General features: G+C 35.2%; 1 protein-coding gene across 5 annotated transcripts in view; it reads right to left on the bottom strand.

Moving 5' to 3' along the window:
* Positions 1-16,850, bottom strand: part of LOC138692655 (zinc finger protein 235-like) — a 73,550-nt gene that overhangs the window by 9,444 nt on the left and 47,256 nt on the right. For 3 of the 5 annotated variants that reach the window (XM_069815763.1, XM_069815764.1, XM_069815765.1), the window contains one exon: positions 11,792-15,698. In XM_069815763.1, the coding sequence (XP_069671864.1) occupies positions 14,462-15,698 (1,237 nt within the window). In that variant the 3' untranslated portion in view covers positions 11,792-14,461. Of the gene's footprint in view, positions 1-2,393; positions 2,535-5,719; positions 5,821-6,154; positions 6,324-11,791; positions 15,699-16,850 lie in introns of those variants that run through there. The other 2 variants (XM_069815766.1, XM_069815767.1) reach the window with 2 other exon arrangements.

The following is a 16,850-nucleotide window of genomic DNA, read 5'->3' as shown; positions in this document are numbered from 1 at the left end:
GTAAGATTAGTTAAAGTAAACAAATAAAAAGTTCATACATTGAAACATTAATACATATCGCTGCTGTAAGTCTTTTATTACCTCAAAATGCACACTCTCTAAAAGGACTGTTCGTTTTGACATCAGATAGCAGAAAATAAAGGTTTCGTAACCACACCTTGCAAATTAATTTTTAATATTGATTTTTTCTGTAGATTCAGAAGACTCATAACCTCAAATGAATTAAGGTATGGAACTCGGAATTTGTAATCATTGTGGAAGCTTGTAAATCAACTGAAGAGACCGGTTTCGTGACGGACACAGAAAGTTTTAGTAGAGCGAAGTCCGTATGAAACAGTGTAAATGCCGATTTAATAACTGCAACATCAAAACATTAGAAAAATCTAAACATCGAATATGAATTATGAATCAAGTTGCAAGGGACAGCAGATAAGCAGCTCAACAGAATAGCATATTTTCGCAGCTTGTATCTAACAAACAGAATATACCCATCTATTTTATAGAGATGATGATGATGATGATAATTATATTTTTATTATTATTATTATTATTATTATTATTATTATTATTATTATTATTATTATTATTATCATTATTACTATTATTATGTTCTATAAATTCAATTCTTAACAAAATTAGAGGACTTCTAAATCATTTGATTCTTTTCTACAAACCTTTATATGTGTTTAAAGAAGAGCCTTCTTCAGCTACAAGCTGGAGCCATACGTCGGCAACATTGTAATTAACTGTCAAACGGAGGTCTACTATCCACAACATGTGTTGGTGATAATGCCGATTTTCAATTTAAATTAATGTTACAATATAAGTGTGTGTCGATGGAATTATGCTTGCGGTCGTACCAAACGTTAAGTGTTGATATATTATAAACTAAGTGCGTGTTGGCGATAAAAGCAAGACAATAAATGAAAATATGGCTGCAGTCTTTGGCAATTTTTACAGTTACTATTAGTGACAAAGTGATAGACAATTCTTCTTAATATTAAATATTGTATAAACTACATTTTTATAGTCTTACTTGCGGTTTATGCTGTATCAGAATTCTGGCCAAATTGTTGGGTCTCGCCTGCTATATCTATAAAGTTTCGCCGTTGATTTTCAAGTTCATTGTAAACAGCTGTTTTGTAATCCCATAAATGTTACACTTTGGGTGAAGATTCGAAATGCCTGCTATACGTCAGAACTACCTATAATTTGTAGATGCACACACTGATTTTGTTGGTTTTCAAAGTTTGTTTATTAATATTATTTCCTTTGTAATAAATTACAGTAGTTATAAACATGTTTCTTTTCACTTCATATTAACTGAATTTAAAGTTCACTGAGTTTACGCTAATTGGCACATATTTAATAGACATATTATGTATAATGTTGAAGGTATGTTTCTTAATTTTTTCATAGATCTTTATACTTGGCCTTGGCCTATTTAAAATTGTATTTCAGAAAATTTGTAACAAATAATTTAGGATAACAGTATTCTTATGGTGACGGACGACATTCGAACTAAAATTCACTTCCTGGGCATCTAAAATATTTATAGAAAAGTACGACAAATATTCACATGAAATTAAAATATATATGATATCCTAGAACTTTCACATCAAAGGTAAAACAACACAAAGCGGCCAAACATTGTCAATTTACTAGCCATATAATGGTTAGTTGATTGGAATAGGGTACTGCGAAAGTACGACATTTTATTTATTTTTGGTACAAGTAACATATTTTTAAGTATTTATCTATTTTCCCTTGTACCATCAATAAAAACACGTATACTTTTAATTTTTTTTAAGTTATAAGTGGCTGTATGCAAGTGCTTACATGGTATTCTGAAACTCTAATAAAATACCATTTCGGATTCCGTAATAAATTACGTACATCAATACACTGAATCTTGATCATAACCACTTAGTTTTGTATCAATTAATGTCGAAAATGTACATGTGATAACCAAATCAAAGAACGAAAACGTTAAACGTCATGCCTTTATTTCGCCTCCGCTCACCTCCACACAGTGTTGCCAAACCTACCTATGCTCCGGCTTAAAACTGAAGATGGCTCTGGTTTAATCCCACTGTTCAATGTGTATCAAAGTATTTGTTAGATAAGTAACAAGAAAATTAAAAAAATATTAGTAAACTTAAAATGAAGCCTGTTTCTAGCCACAAATTTCTCCGTGTATTCGAGAGAAATCTCTCTTCAGCATCAGAAATAAATATTAGAGAATTATTATTTTATTTCAAATTTAATACAGTTAAAGTTGTGAAAGTTATGAGTCAGTTAAAACAGTTAATACATTTCTAGACTGGTAATAGGTCTGATATACTTAAAAATAACCTAATGGTATATGTATATATTGAGAGTGAACCACTTACATCTACTTCAGTTTTCACCATAGCAAAGCTAATAGGCTCTAGCGTGGGATCTTCAACCTTTATCTCTGATTTGATATCGTAACTCTGGTCCACACATTCTGTCTTCATGTCCGTCACATCCAGGTGCGATAAATTCCCTTCCTACAGAACAAAAACACATCGTGAATTATTTTATTAGCTATTTTAAAGATGAATTGATGTGAAAGAGCCACAAATGTGGTTCTACGTGGCAGTCAGTGACTAACGTTCAACACAGGCGACAAATTAGACAACAATATTGAAGACAAAATAGGAGCAAGGAACTGGCAATGTCTAACAATATGGCAGCTATTACTGTCAAAAATAAATTACACAATGTAATAAATGTAAAAAAAACTTATTTATATTGTAGAACCCGCCTGCAAATGTCTTTTCGAATATTACATTTTATTATATTACCTAACTACGATTATACAACAAATCAATTAAACGACTTACTTACTTACTGGCTTTTATGATACCCGGAGGTTCATTGCCACCCTCACATAAGCCAGCCAAAGGTCCCCATCCTGAGCAAGATTAATCCAGTCTCTATCATCATATCCCACTTCCCTCAAATCCATTTTAATATTATATTCCCATCTACGTCTGGGCCTCCCCAAAGGTCTTTTTCCCTCCGGCCTCCCAACTAACACTATATGCATTTCCAGATTCGCCCATACGTGCTACATGCCCTGCCCATTTCAAATATCTGGATTTAATGTTCCTAATTATGTCAGGTGAAGAATACAATGCGTGCAGTTCTGTGTTGTGTAACTTTCTCCATTACCCTGTAACTTCATCCCTCTTAGCCCCAAATATTTTCCGAAGCACTTTATTCTCAAATACCCTTAATCTATGTTCCTCTCTCAAAGTGAGAGTCCAAGTTTCACAACCTTAAAGAACAGCAGTAATATAATTTTTTTTTATAAATTCTAACATTCACAACTTTCACATTTTTTGACAGCAGACTGGATGATAAAAGCATCTCAACCGAATAATAACAGCCATTACCCATGTTTATTCAGTGTTTAATTTCCTTCAGAGTGTCATTTATATTTGTTACTGTTGCTGCCAGATATTTGAATTTTTCCACCTCGTTAAAGGATAAATTTTCAATTTTTATATTTCCATTTGGTACAATATTCTCGTCACGAGACATAATCATATAATTGGTCTTTTCGGGATTTACTTCCAAACCTATCTCTTTACTTGCTTCAAGTAAAATTTCCGCGTTTTTCCTAACCGTTTGTGGATTCTCTCCTAACATATTCACGTCATCCACATAGACAACAAGCTGATGTAACTCGTTCAATTCAAAACCCTCTCAGTTATCCTGGACTTTCCTACTGGCATAATCTGGAGCAACGTTAAAAAGTAAAGGTGGCGGACTCTGCTGTACATTTCACTAAGACACATTTTAATAAATCGAACTAGTTTCTTGGGAACACCAAATTCAATAACGATATCATATAAAACTTCTCTCTAAACACAGTCATATGCCTTTTTGAAATCTATGAATAATTGATGCAATGTATCCTTATACTCCCATTTTTTCTCCATTATCTGTTGAATACAAAATATCTGATCAATAGTAGATCTATTACGCCTAAAACCACATCAATTGAACGACACATAGTAAAACTCTAAGTCTATTGATGTCCATCATACCGTGTACATTTGTTTTGGTTTTCAGAAAGCTCGTGGCAATATTGTGATTTATCTCAAATTCAACATTGCAAGCTTCTACCCCTCAAAAGTCACAAAGTCATTTTGGTTAAGAATATCAATGAAATAATATCTTCTATATTAGAAATATATAACAGTATAGTATAAAGGTTATTTTTAAGACGCTTTATCAACATCTTAGGTTATTTAGCACCAGGATGAAACGAAGATGATAATGCCAGTGAAATGAGACAGGGGTCCACCACCGAAAGTTACCTAGCATTGGCTCATATTGGGTTGAACATAGTATAAATAAAAAGGTATTTCTTGTATAATAAAGGGATTATATAAAAAGTTCTAATATCTTATTTATAAATATCTGGATTTACATTGTTATTAAACTGTACCAGTTATAGTACCAGCATTCCTACCAATAATTTTTCTGTACATTAATTGAGATCGAAAGTAAAAAACGCATTTTAAAACTTGTGGTTTTCCTTATATATTTCCACCATTATCAGTGTTGACACACGAGGAAATGATTTGGGTAATGCTTGTTTACTGTTGAACTTTGTCCTTATTTTATAGCTATCTACATTTTTATATATATGATATCTGTATATATATGATATGCGAAAAATAATCACTTAGTGATTTAACACAGCGCTTATTCCGTCGGATTCTGGCCACTTAGTCACTCATAATGATTGCACCTCTGCACATGTGTGGACATTGTGCCACTGTCATACATCTATGACGCAGTGCATGAGGGTAGGCCACTAGAGGGAATCCAAGAGGTGAAACTTAAACTGAGAGGATTCAATCCGACATCGGCATGGGAATCCGGTGTGGCTTAGTGGATAGAGCGCCAGGAAGTAGAGCTGAAAACCCGGGTTCAAATCCCATTGCTGGAAAGAAATTTTCACTGTTTCATTCAACCTTTATCTACATTTGGCTATTTTCTGATGCTAGAGCATATTTAATAAGATCCAAATTGATTTAAGCTTTCAAACATCTTTCTCGAGAACAACTATCAGCTAATGTGTATCATAATGAGCACGTCAATAACAGAAGCAGATCTCAAATCAATGTGCTTGTAAGCTTTCCAAAGGTCACAGTTTTCCTTGCCAATAAGTGGTAGTATGTGCGCCATAAATACTGATCAAGTGAGTGAAAGAAGGTTACTGTTGTAGGACATCAGAAAACACCCCGGCTGAATATAATTATGTCTTAGAAATTATTACACAGAAGAAAATGTTAAGGGGTACAGAATCAAATCTCTCTCGTATGCAATGTAATATTCACCTACGTTTCACACGGAGGTACCAAACAGAACCACAATGGCGCTGTGGACAGGACTACATTAATAACTGTAGCCTAGCATTACATGCTCATGATGCAGGATGAGTAATGGTCACACTAACTAGTTGATCTTCCTGTGAAAATTTCTTCTCATAGAGATAGTAGAACCAACGCACACTTCATAATGTCAGAAAATTCATGACGCCTTATACCAAACAGCAACAGCATGGGGCTCTGATAGTCTACTGGATATAAAGTGTGAAATGTTGAAATGAGTGCTTTTCTGGCACTGTTGGACAAACAAATAAACAAAATATATTACAAGACTTTTCAGTTACCTCTGATAAAGGGTCATTTTCTTCCATTTCGGATGTCCTATCATGTACTTGTAAGTCGAGAGGATCAACTGCAGGTTCCATTTTGATCACATCCATCACAACTGAAAGATAAGGTTATGTAACTGACAGTGATTACAGAAACTGTGCTGTTGAGAAACAGTTATTACAAGTTGCTACGATGCATTCACGTTGTTCAGTTCTAGTGACATGTTACTTCAATGTAGATAAAACATTTTGAGCAGTGGACGGTAAGTGGAATACTTAAATTTTAGCAGTTTATGACTATTTTGTAGACTTAACCCCACAAACAGGCTGAGAAAGAGAATAGGCCTACTGAATATCAGTGAACGCTAGGTTAAACATTATCGTAAGTTTATTTCTAATATATACGCTTATATCTTTAGTATATTTCAAATGCAAAAAATTGCAACCTACCTCTTCAAAAATGAAACACTTCAATAAACGGAACTTCTACCAGGCTATTATATCATAACATAAATATCAACAAATTGCAACAAACTGTTGCTCATGACTTTAATAAACGATTGACTGATATTTATATTAACCAAAAGTTTGTTCACCAAGACAACGGCCAACCGCAAGGATCAAAAGGGCCGTGAAGAATGGGCTGTTGTAATAAGACCATGTCATGTTGCCACAGGGTTGCCATACGTACGACTATAGTCGTACGCATACGATTATTTTGACAAATTGTACGAGGTACGACCGCACTCTATGTCGTACGCAATTTTGTACGACTATTTCACTTATAATGTTGGTTTATAATTAAAACAAAATTGACGGTTAATTAGTCCCTTTTAGACAAGTTTTCTTCATTCAGTATGTCCTTGACTAATATGAAAAAAAAAATGCTTTTAAGAAAGGGTGGGGGATGCTTTAAAACTCGATCTGGTAACTATACTTGCCATGTAAATCATAATTGTCATCTTGAGCTCTAAATTTCACGTATACGGTGCGGTTATGTCAAAGTAATACAGGTTTAAATTTATTAACTTCCAGGAAGTCTTTTATCAATAAAATAGTACCTTAGTAGGATTAAGAAATTAAACGCGCCGACATTATAGAGCTGTCGGGTTTGAGTCTACTGTAGATGAATTAATTTGATGTAATTTTTAGCCGCCGTATTGTGGATGTGAACAATAACAGTTGTCTTAAAATTTACTGCTAGACATATACAATATATAGATTATTTTACGATTCTTCATCAACTGCGATAGTTATCTGGCGTCAATGACATGAAGGTGATAATGCCAGCGAAATGATTCCAACGCCGAAAGTTACCCAGCATTTGCTCTTAATGGATTAAAGGAAAACCCCGAAAACAACCTCAACCAGATAATTTGTTTCATCCAGGACTTGAATGAACCCCGACCCGCTCGTTTCACCAGTCAGACATACTATTCATTACCGGTACTACATAGCGGTGGACTAATATATATATATATATATATATATATATATATATATATATATATATATATTAGGAAGCTGAGAAATGTACGACAATTTTAAGCTGACGTACGATAATTTTCATAAGTTGGTACGACGGTTGTGATTCCTTTATCTGGCAACCCGTTCTTGTTCTTTTGTAAAGTGTTCGATGTGACGTCTAACTTCACACATGATAGGCAACGTCTTTAATGGTAAAAAAATGGATGGAGGCATCTAGGAAGGAGATAAAAGAGTAGGGTGGCCACTTCCTTTTGTCCTCCACTGCATACATCGCCGATTAGTTACGTCACAGTCTGTATACTAGACTGTGGTTAAATGTTACACTGGAATCAGACTTCAAATGTATACAAATTTGTTCCTCTTATGACACACAACGTCAAGAGAGATAAACTGTCTGATAACAGAGGTACATATGAGCCAGAACCTCAATCAGACGAATATGGTACCAGGGTTGAGATACAGTAAACATTAGGAACTGACAATTATTTATGCCGCACTTCAGATACTAAATCTTTCCTTAGGCTACACATCTGCTGAGTCCTCCATTCCTTACACTGTCAAGGCAATATACAGTCTATTGTGCTACAGTGTCTTTTTTCCGAATTTGATTGGTAATTTATGCTAGAAGCTCTTGAAATTCTGAAGCATTTTAAAATACGATAAAGAAAAAAAAAGGTCCTCATGTAAATTATCAAACAATGTGTGAAATACTCCTCGATTCAGTGGATGGACACAGATTCTTCTTCTCATTTTACTTATGTTCTTTCACCCTATAAGCAAAGTTGACATTTATCTCCCTGTTTCTAACGAGATATTAATGGCACTGCTAAGAAGCGTCGTCTGAACCAACTCTTAACATCAACCGTTTATAAAAGTACACATAAAGTGCAACAATATACGTTGCTGGTATTGCAAGTTAAATTTTCTACTGTAGCTACAGTTACTAACCTCTTGAAAGAAAAAGCGCTACCACTGGGGCAAAGAAGTTTAATATTTCTTTATATTAAGGTACGGTACCTGAGGGTATTAAGGCCCAGCATGTTATAAGGCCCACTACCTAGTTTTGCCATTAGTTATTCAATTTTGCAAAAGAGAGCAACAGCTCTTAAGACCTATTTCTTCTTGCATTCGAGTGAGGCATAAAGAAATTGGATTCTCGTTCTTGTTTGTAGCTGACTGGTGGCAACAAGTTATGTGTGATTATTTCTACTTTCTTCATAAAATTCTGCAAAATTTATGTTGATATTTAATCGTTTTATTATGTGTTATTAATATAATATTAAATGCACGTTGTGTAAAAATTAAGAAGTTTCAGGCTACCGTGAAACTTTCGCTAATGGACATATGAGCACTCCATAAATTAAAATTGGCGCCAAGTAAGAGAGCAGGAAATAAGGCCCATGAAATAAATACGTGGAAACGCCCACAAGTTCATAGAAGTCTCTGAACTATAAAGTTCAAACTATGAAGCACAATCTTTTTTGCAAGAAATGAAACAAACAAAAGACTGACAATTCCTAATGCAGAAAGAGCATTGGATGAACCATCAACTTCAGGATTTGTAAACATCCAGGGAACGCGGATGTGTTCTGTCTGCAAAGAGAATTGTTGTACAGTAGATATGCATGTGTGTGTGTCTCTTGTGAATGCTGGGTGCACGATGAATGAGGAAAAAATTGAAGATTTTGCGGAAAAGAATAAATGTAAGAATGTTATTCAAATCAATTATCTTACCAGCAGAATTATATAATGAACTTACAAAGGAATATTAAGAGCAGTCAACAAACTTCGAAAACGATCAAGAGTTCAGCATATTGAGAATATTTAGTTCTTTAATTAATACGTTTAGAGAAATATGAGGAACAGATATTATGTAATTACAAAACTCAAGAACTCAAACATATACACAATTCTTGTTAATGTACCGATATTATTCTTTCAGAAATTGGACGCAATTAGTATACATAGTCTCACCATAAATGCTGTTGGAAACATATGACATATATTGCACATGATGTTTACGGAGTATTAAACCACACTGTTACTGCGGCCAATATTCGACGAAATCCACTGAAGAAGCAACTGGCAGTGTCTCCGAAGCTTTACAATTGGAAAATATCGACGTCCAGAATTCTTAATGATGATCTTGGATCAGTGATGTAAATTGATGCCCATAGGAGCAAGCGCGCGCTTTAGAGCCAGGAGAGCCTGAGTGCTTTACAGCGGAAAGGAAAGAGACAGACGAAAGAGGTTGTATGTGCTGCTTGGTCGAGCTATATTCAGGGATGGCCAGCACTGATTCAACAGATAAAGCGAAGAGAAATTATTACAACTGTATCCATGTTAATTTTTAGATTTGTCTGAGAAGTATAACTGCATTATAAGGCTGTAAGTTTTAATTTTAATCCTAATTTTTCACAAGTTTGCTTTTTATTCAAAAGGAATATTTTCTCAACTTTGTTACAGAAAAGTGATATTTTCAGATATGTTTGTTCAGTAGCCTTATAGGTACTGAAACAATGTTTTCGTAAATCTAATATATCGTAAATACGTATTACTGAAGATATTGTATTACAAATTTTGAAAATATTGGCATGGAAAAATGTTTGTAAGGAAATGCATTAACAAAGCAAATACTGTTACATCACAAACAAAAGATATGTGCCTATATGTTGGTAAAACGTCAGCTCTATAGCTTCAGCAGATTTCGAGATAATTTAATATTCTGATAACAGAAAGTTGCGCACCAATATCACCTAAAAGCATAATGCGATAAGAGTTTTATTATGTAATATTAGTTACAGTTAAAACATATACCTAGGCAACTTTGCTTTGTATTATAATATTGTTTTGGATACTTTTATAAGGCTAAAGATACCATCAATATCAATTTCAACTTATGTCATATTCAGTGTCTTTCTTTGGGATAACACTTTCTTTATGAATGGTGTGTTTAATTCACTTAGTACAGTATAGTTGTAGTTATTGTGAAATGTGTGTGAATATTTCTTCTTTACTCTTTCTTATGTTATTTACGTTTAAAACATAACTGCAATATTAGGCTAAGAAATAGGTGTTAGTACTTTTGTTTTACAGACAATATAGAAAATAACAAACAGAAAGAAGCCATATAAAAATAACGACATAAAATTTCACGTTCTGTTTGAAGTTTGTGCACCACTGTTTTCTTAATCCAACAGGCTGCTTATTCCTCCTAGAATACCTAGCGCTTAATGCCCGTGCACGACGTCAAGGTCAGGAAAATGCGCTTGCTTTGACATCACTGGTCCAAATACTTGACACTTCCTAACTACAGATGAACGAGCAGGGGGTTCTGAATTGAAAACATGTGGCATATAATGCACATGTTGTTTACGGGGTTTTAAACCACATTGATAACGCGGCTGGTATTTGCCGAAATGTCGGAGCCTCTCTTGAAGAATAGGAGCTCTAACATACTAAGAAATAAACTGTGGGGTTCACACCAATTTTCTTCTCGTGCTCACAAGCCTAAAGCCTACGCAGACGTAGCTTGGGATCCAAGTTGCTAATATCATACCAACTCATGACGGGTTTTGTGGCATGGCATTCCCGACCTAAAAACATTGCACTTGAAAATGTGTGTATGTAGTTATTCACAGCAGAGTTGGTATAGGTCAGTTTCTGTCAGATGCGTTTCCAATTAACTGTGGGCTAAATCAAGGAGATGCACTATCACCTTTACTTTTTACCTTTGCTCTAGAGTATGCCATTAGGAAAGTCCAGGACAACAGAGAGGGTTTGGAATTGAACGGGTTACATCAGCTTCTTGTCTATGCGGATGACGTGAATATGTTAGGAGAAAATCCACAAACGATTAGGGAAAACACGGGAATTTTACTGGAAGCAAGTAAAGAAATAAGTTTGGAAGTAAATCCCGAAAAGACAAAATATATGATTATGTCTCGTGACGAGAATATTGTACGAAATGGAAATATAAAAATTGGAAATTTATCTTTTGAAGAGGTGGAGAAGTTCAAATATCAGTAACAAATATAAATGATACTCGGGAGGAAATTAAACACAGAATAAATATGGGAAATGTCTGTTATTATTCGGTTGAGAAGCTTTTATCATCCAGTCTGCTGTTAAAAAATCTGAAAGTTAGAATTTATAAAACAGTTATATTACCGGTTGTTCTTTATAGTTGTGAAACTTGGACTCTCACTTTGAGAGAGGAACATAGGTTAAGGGTGTTTGAGAATAAGGTGCTTAGGAAAATATTTGGGGCTAAGAGGGATGAAGTTACAGGACAATGGAGAAAGTTACACAACACAGAACTGCACGCATTGTATTCTTCACCTGGCATAATTAGGAACATTAAATCCAGACGTTTGAGATGGGCAGGGCATGTAGCACGTGTGGGCGAATCCAGAAATGCATATAGAGTGTTAGTTGGGTGACCAGAGGGAAAAGGAACTTTAGGGAGGCCGAGACGTAGATGGGAAAATAATAAAATGGATTTGAGGGAGGTGGGATATGATGATAGAGAATGGATTAATCTTGCTCAGGATAGGGACCAATGGCGGGCTTATGTGAGGGCAGCAATGAACCTCCGGGTTCCTTAAAAGCCAGTAAGTAAGTATGTATTTATTCACATTGCAAATAGGTAAACACCCAGTGGCAGTGTTGACTAATTACACTCAATAATTACAATAATAAATTACAATTCATAATATTAATAATAAAATAATAATAGCAATATATAATAATATTATATATGTAATATATTAATGTGTTCAGAGCTATAGAGTATTCACTCCAACTAAAGGCACTTCAATGTGAAAGAGTAAAGCAATGCTTGGAGGGGACAATGATAGAATTTCCAACTGAAAACATCTGTACTGCAAAACTTGAAGGTCGAACGATTTCAAGCATGTGAGTACATTAGGAGGTGAATTTGGATAAATGACTGATGTAATGTGTGTGAATCATGTCTATCACATATTAAAACAAATTTAAAATCTTCAACGAAATTTTTTTATCATCCATAAAACTGTATGTAAAAGAATTTATGGTAAAAATATGTAACAATTCCATGAGCAAAAACAATGCAAATAGTATGAATATTAGAGCAGAAAAATTCCTTCCTGTGCCAGGGATCGAACACCTGATTGTACTATGGAGAGGTTAGTTAAACACTGCAAAGTTTTGAAATGATAAATATCTATGATGTTACTACACAGCTCATCACTGTAACAAGAACGAATGTCTAAAGCTCGGCTTATACCGTTCGAGGATTTATCGCTCGCGACAATTTTACCCATCATGCATGTGCGCTACCTATCGGATTATGCTATGAACTACTTGGCTTTCGAGCGAAAACGTCCGATGCAGACCTCTGGTACACACACATAATTTTGTAATCTTCTTAGCTTGCGTGAATGATGTCTCCTTAGGTCTGCCAATTGGGGAAAAAGCTTTCCACACATCACATTTAAATGGCTTTTCGTATGTGTGTCTGAATGTATGTTGCTGAAAGCCACCAATAGTAAGAAACACTTTCCACACTTTTTTCATTTGAATGGTTTTTGGCCTGTGTGAATGCGTACTGTAGAAGTCTCTAATCTTGGAACCCGACAGGAAAGCGACGCGAGCCTACGGTTCGCGATAGTGACCCCTATTAATAATGCTAGTCTGCTATCAGATGTCTAAAAATTATGTTATCTACCTCATAGCGGAAGATATTGAGCAAGTCATGTCAGCGTCACATTTAGGTATGGTGTCACAGTTCTGACTACCCCTACATGTAATGACAGGCGAAGACATTAAATTTAGGCCTAATCAAACGAAGACGTATACGTAAAATTCTCCGGCCAAGGTTTCGAATGAGTCCCGCGCTATACTTCAGAATACCGCATAAGTATTTATATACGAAGACTGTATTTAATAAATACTCGCACTTAAAAAAGAAGTTCCCTGCACCAAAAATAAATAATTCAATAATGCAATAACGACACTACTTGTGCGGTATTCTGAAGCCGTTTAGAGTCCCGTTTCGCTGGAATCTCTCCTACAAGATATGGGACATCATATCCAACATCCAAAAGGGAAAAGTGATGCCCTAACCTCAAAGCGAGAACTGTATTGTTTTGCATTGGTTGTATAGTAGCAGTCCATTCCGTGGGTTAGCAGATAAGCACGGAATTTCTAAGATATCAGTGTGCAAAAGTGCCCACAGGGTAGTTAAGAGTTAAATTCGGGGCAGGTTTTTGATTACCAAAATGTTATTTACTATAGCACAGAATTTTTATGGTGCTGCTGGGATCACTGATGTTTGTGAGGTTATGGATGCAACATTAATAAATACTGATGGATCAACACAAAAAATTAACCTGATTTTGTAGTTAGACATCGTAATTATTTTATCAATTGCATATTTGTACGTGGAATAAATCTGTTATTTACTTATTTGACTGATCTTGGTGCTAACTTTGGTCATTTAAGTAATAGACGTATTGGTATACTCGACCAATCACATCACATGAATTTCTCTTGTCGCGAATATATAAAAATATCAATACTTTTAATTTTATTTAACAATACTTTATATTTTCTGTTGGTGAAATATGAATCAGCAAGCTTAGAATAATCTATTTTAGTACACAATATAAACATATGTATCGATAGTAGTAAAAATACAGCGACTTTAGCTCTGCTCCTTAGCGATTTTTGTAAACTGTCGTTGGCGATATTGTGTAACCAATAATGCGTATTTGTAAATTTCTTTAGGTGATTTTGTAAAGTTCGTCAAACTTTACAAACTAATAAGATAGCATTGTGAAACACAATTTACAAGCATTTGTAATCTTTTACTTGTTATTTGTAATTTGTAAGGATTGTGAAACGGGCCACAGTATGTTATCTGCTGTTTTTGATTCCCTGCTACACTCCACTACCTCACCCCGCAAGTTCCAAGATTGGAGTCTTCAACAGTACATGTACTGTCGGTGACTCAGGAGAAGACGAGAGCGGACTGAGGGGGAAGGGATGTGAACAGATAACGTACGACAACACGTCAATATTTGTAATGTAGTAAGCGGAAACATTAGGTCTCCTTCTGTTCAACTTAGCTTTAATTTCCATACGCATTGTTACTCATGTTTCCTGCACGAGTAATAACCCGGCTACTGGGATGCTTATCTGAGCGATGTTTATAATAATCAGCAGCGATAGTGAAGAAGATCACATTCTTTCCGCTCGTCTTCTCCTGAGTAACGGACAATATGTTTAGATCCCCTGATTGAGAGACACACTTTCCACACAAGGAACATTTGAATAGTTAGTCTTGTGAATGCGGCGGACATGTCTGTTTAGACTTCCTCCTTGAAAGAAACACATTCCACATATATGGCATTTGAATGGCCGTTCGCCAGTATGCATGCGAGTGTGTGCATTCAAAGTTGACGATTCTGAGAAAGACTTTCCACACACCTCGCATTTGAATGGTTTTTGGCCTGTGTGAATGCGTATATGTTTGTTTAGACTTCCCGATTGTGAGAAACACTTTCCACACACTTCGCATTTGAATGGTTTTTCGCCTGTGTGAGTGAGTACATGTTTGTTCAGATTCTTAGATTCTGAGAAAGACTTTCCACACACTTCGCATTTGAATGGTTTCTGGTCTGTATGAATGCGTGTATGTCTGTTTAGATCCCCCAATTTGGGGAAAGACTTCCCACACACTCCACAATTGAATGGCTTTTGGACTGTGTGGACGCGTACATGTCTGTTTAAATCCTCTGATTTTGAGAAAAACCGCCCACACTCCTCGCATCTGATTGATTTTTGGCCTGTGTGAATGCGTTTATGTCTGTTTAGTTCCCCCGAATTTGAGAAACACTTTCCGCACATCTCGCATGTGAATGATTTCTGGCCTGTGTGAATGCGGCGGACATGTCTGTTTAGAACCTGCGAAAGTAAGAAACATCTTCCACACACCTCGCATTTGAATGGCTTTTCGCCAGTGTGGATGCGTTCGTGTGTCTTCAAACTTGACGATTCTGTGAAACACTTTCCACACACCTCGCATTTGAATGGTTTTTGGCCTGTGTGAATTCGGATATGTTTCTTCAGATCATTCAATCGTGAGAAACACTTTCCACAAACATCGCATTTGAATGACCTTTCGTCTCTGTGTATGCGAGCGTGTGACTTTAAATTTGACGATGATGAGCAACATTTTCCACATACATCGCATTTGAATGACGTTTCGTCGCTGTGTATGCGAGCATGTGCCTTTAAATTTGACGATGATGAGAAACACTTTACACATACATCGCATTTGAATGACGTTTCGTCTCTGTGTATGCGAGCGTGTGACTTTAAATTTGACGATGATGAGAAACATTTTCCACAAACATCGCAACTTAATGACTTAATGCTACCACACTGTGTCAAATTGTCTTCTTCACGATCAATGCCAGTGTGTTCTCGTATTACTTTCTTCTCACCATGATTCACAAAGCTGAAAGGAATATCAAAATTAATCGGCCTGCACTATGATCAATGTGGTGAGATCAAAATATATTAACCAGTAATATATTTGTTAACTAGCCGTACCCGTGCGCTCCGCTGCACCTGTCAAAATAAATATAAAGTAATTACATAATTACAATAGGACGTTTGATCCAGGGAACATTCGTGTTTGATAGAAGGATAAATCGTTTAATATGTTACTAAATTTAAATTGTATTTAAATAATTAAATTGCGATCATTTTGGTCCAGAGACCACTCATTTGGTGCAATGACAATTCCTTTAACATGTTTCTTATTTGTTATTACATGCAATCATAGTTTAATGAAGATTGACATATCTTTTAGTTTTAATGTGTATACTTTATATTACTTCCTATATGTTTCATTGAATTATGGTAATAACTTAATTTTAACCCTTGTTTTCTACGTCTTCAGTAAATGGCGCTTGGCCCACTATGGTTCTGAACCCTTCAAATAACTTAAATAGTGATATAGCATATATAGTGATATGTAATCATATTTCTTTCTTTCTTTCGAAAATGTAAGAATTCACGATCTCCTATTGCCATGGAATGAATAAATGTGTTTTTTCTCCCTACTCAAAAATTTTATATGTTGCACACAGGAGTTACTGCAGGAACAACAACGCTATAATCTGAGGCGGCGGTGAAAATGTATTGTATTGTTATTTTAAAAGTCTTGCATATCCTTAAATATCGGTCCTATCAAAATTCTGCATGGAATAAAACTTATCGGAAACCATTTTTAAAAGAAAATTTGTTATATAACATTTTTCACAAAAATCAATAATAAGCGAGATATTTCTATTTATTTAATTCAGCCCCCTTATAACCTCCCTTTTAAATAAATTATTTTGAATGCCATATAGCATAAAATCTAAGTTACAACGAACTTAATTTATATTCCAATTTTCATCGAAATCCGTTCAGCCATTATCGCGTGAAAAGGTAACAAACATCTAGGCAGACAGACAGGCAGACAGACATACATACATACATACAAACAAAAATTTCAAAAGAGCGATCTTCGGTTTCAGGATGGTTAATTATACATGTTACCACCAATTACTTTTGGAAAATCAAAAATTATCAGAAAAATGTTGGCTACAGATTTATTATT

Source organism: Periplaneta americana, chromosome 17 (genome assembly GCF_040183065.1).
Source record: "Periplaneta americana isolate PAMFEO1 chromosome 17, P.americana_PAMFEO1_priV1, whole genome shotgun sequence".
NCBI classification, from domain to species: Eukaryota; Metazoa; Arthropoda; class Insecta; order Blattodea; family Blattidae; genus Periplaneta; species Periplaneta americana.
Note: the sequence above shows the minus strand (reverse complement) of the source record. Positions and strands in the feature narration are given on the sequence as shown.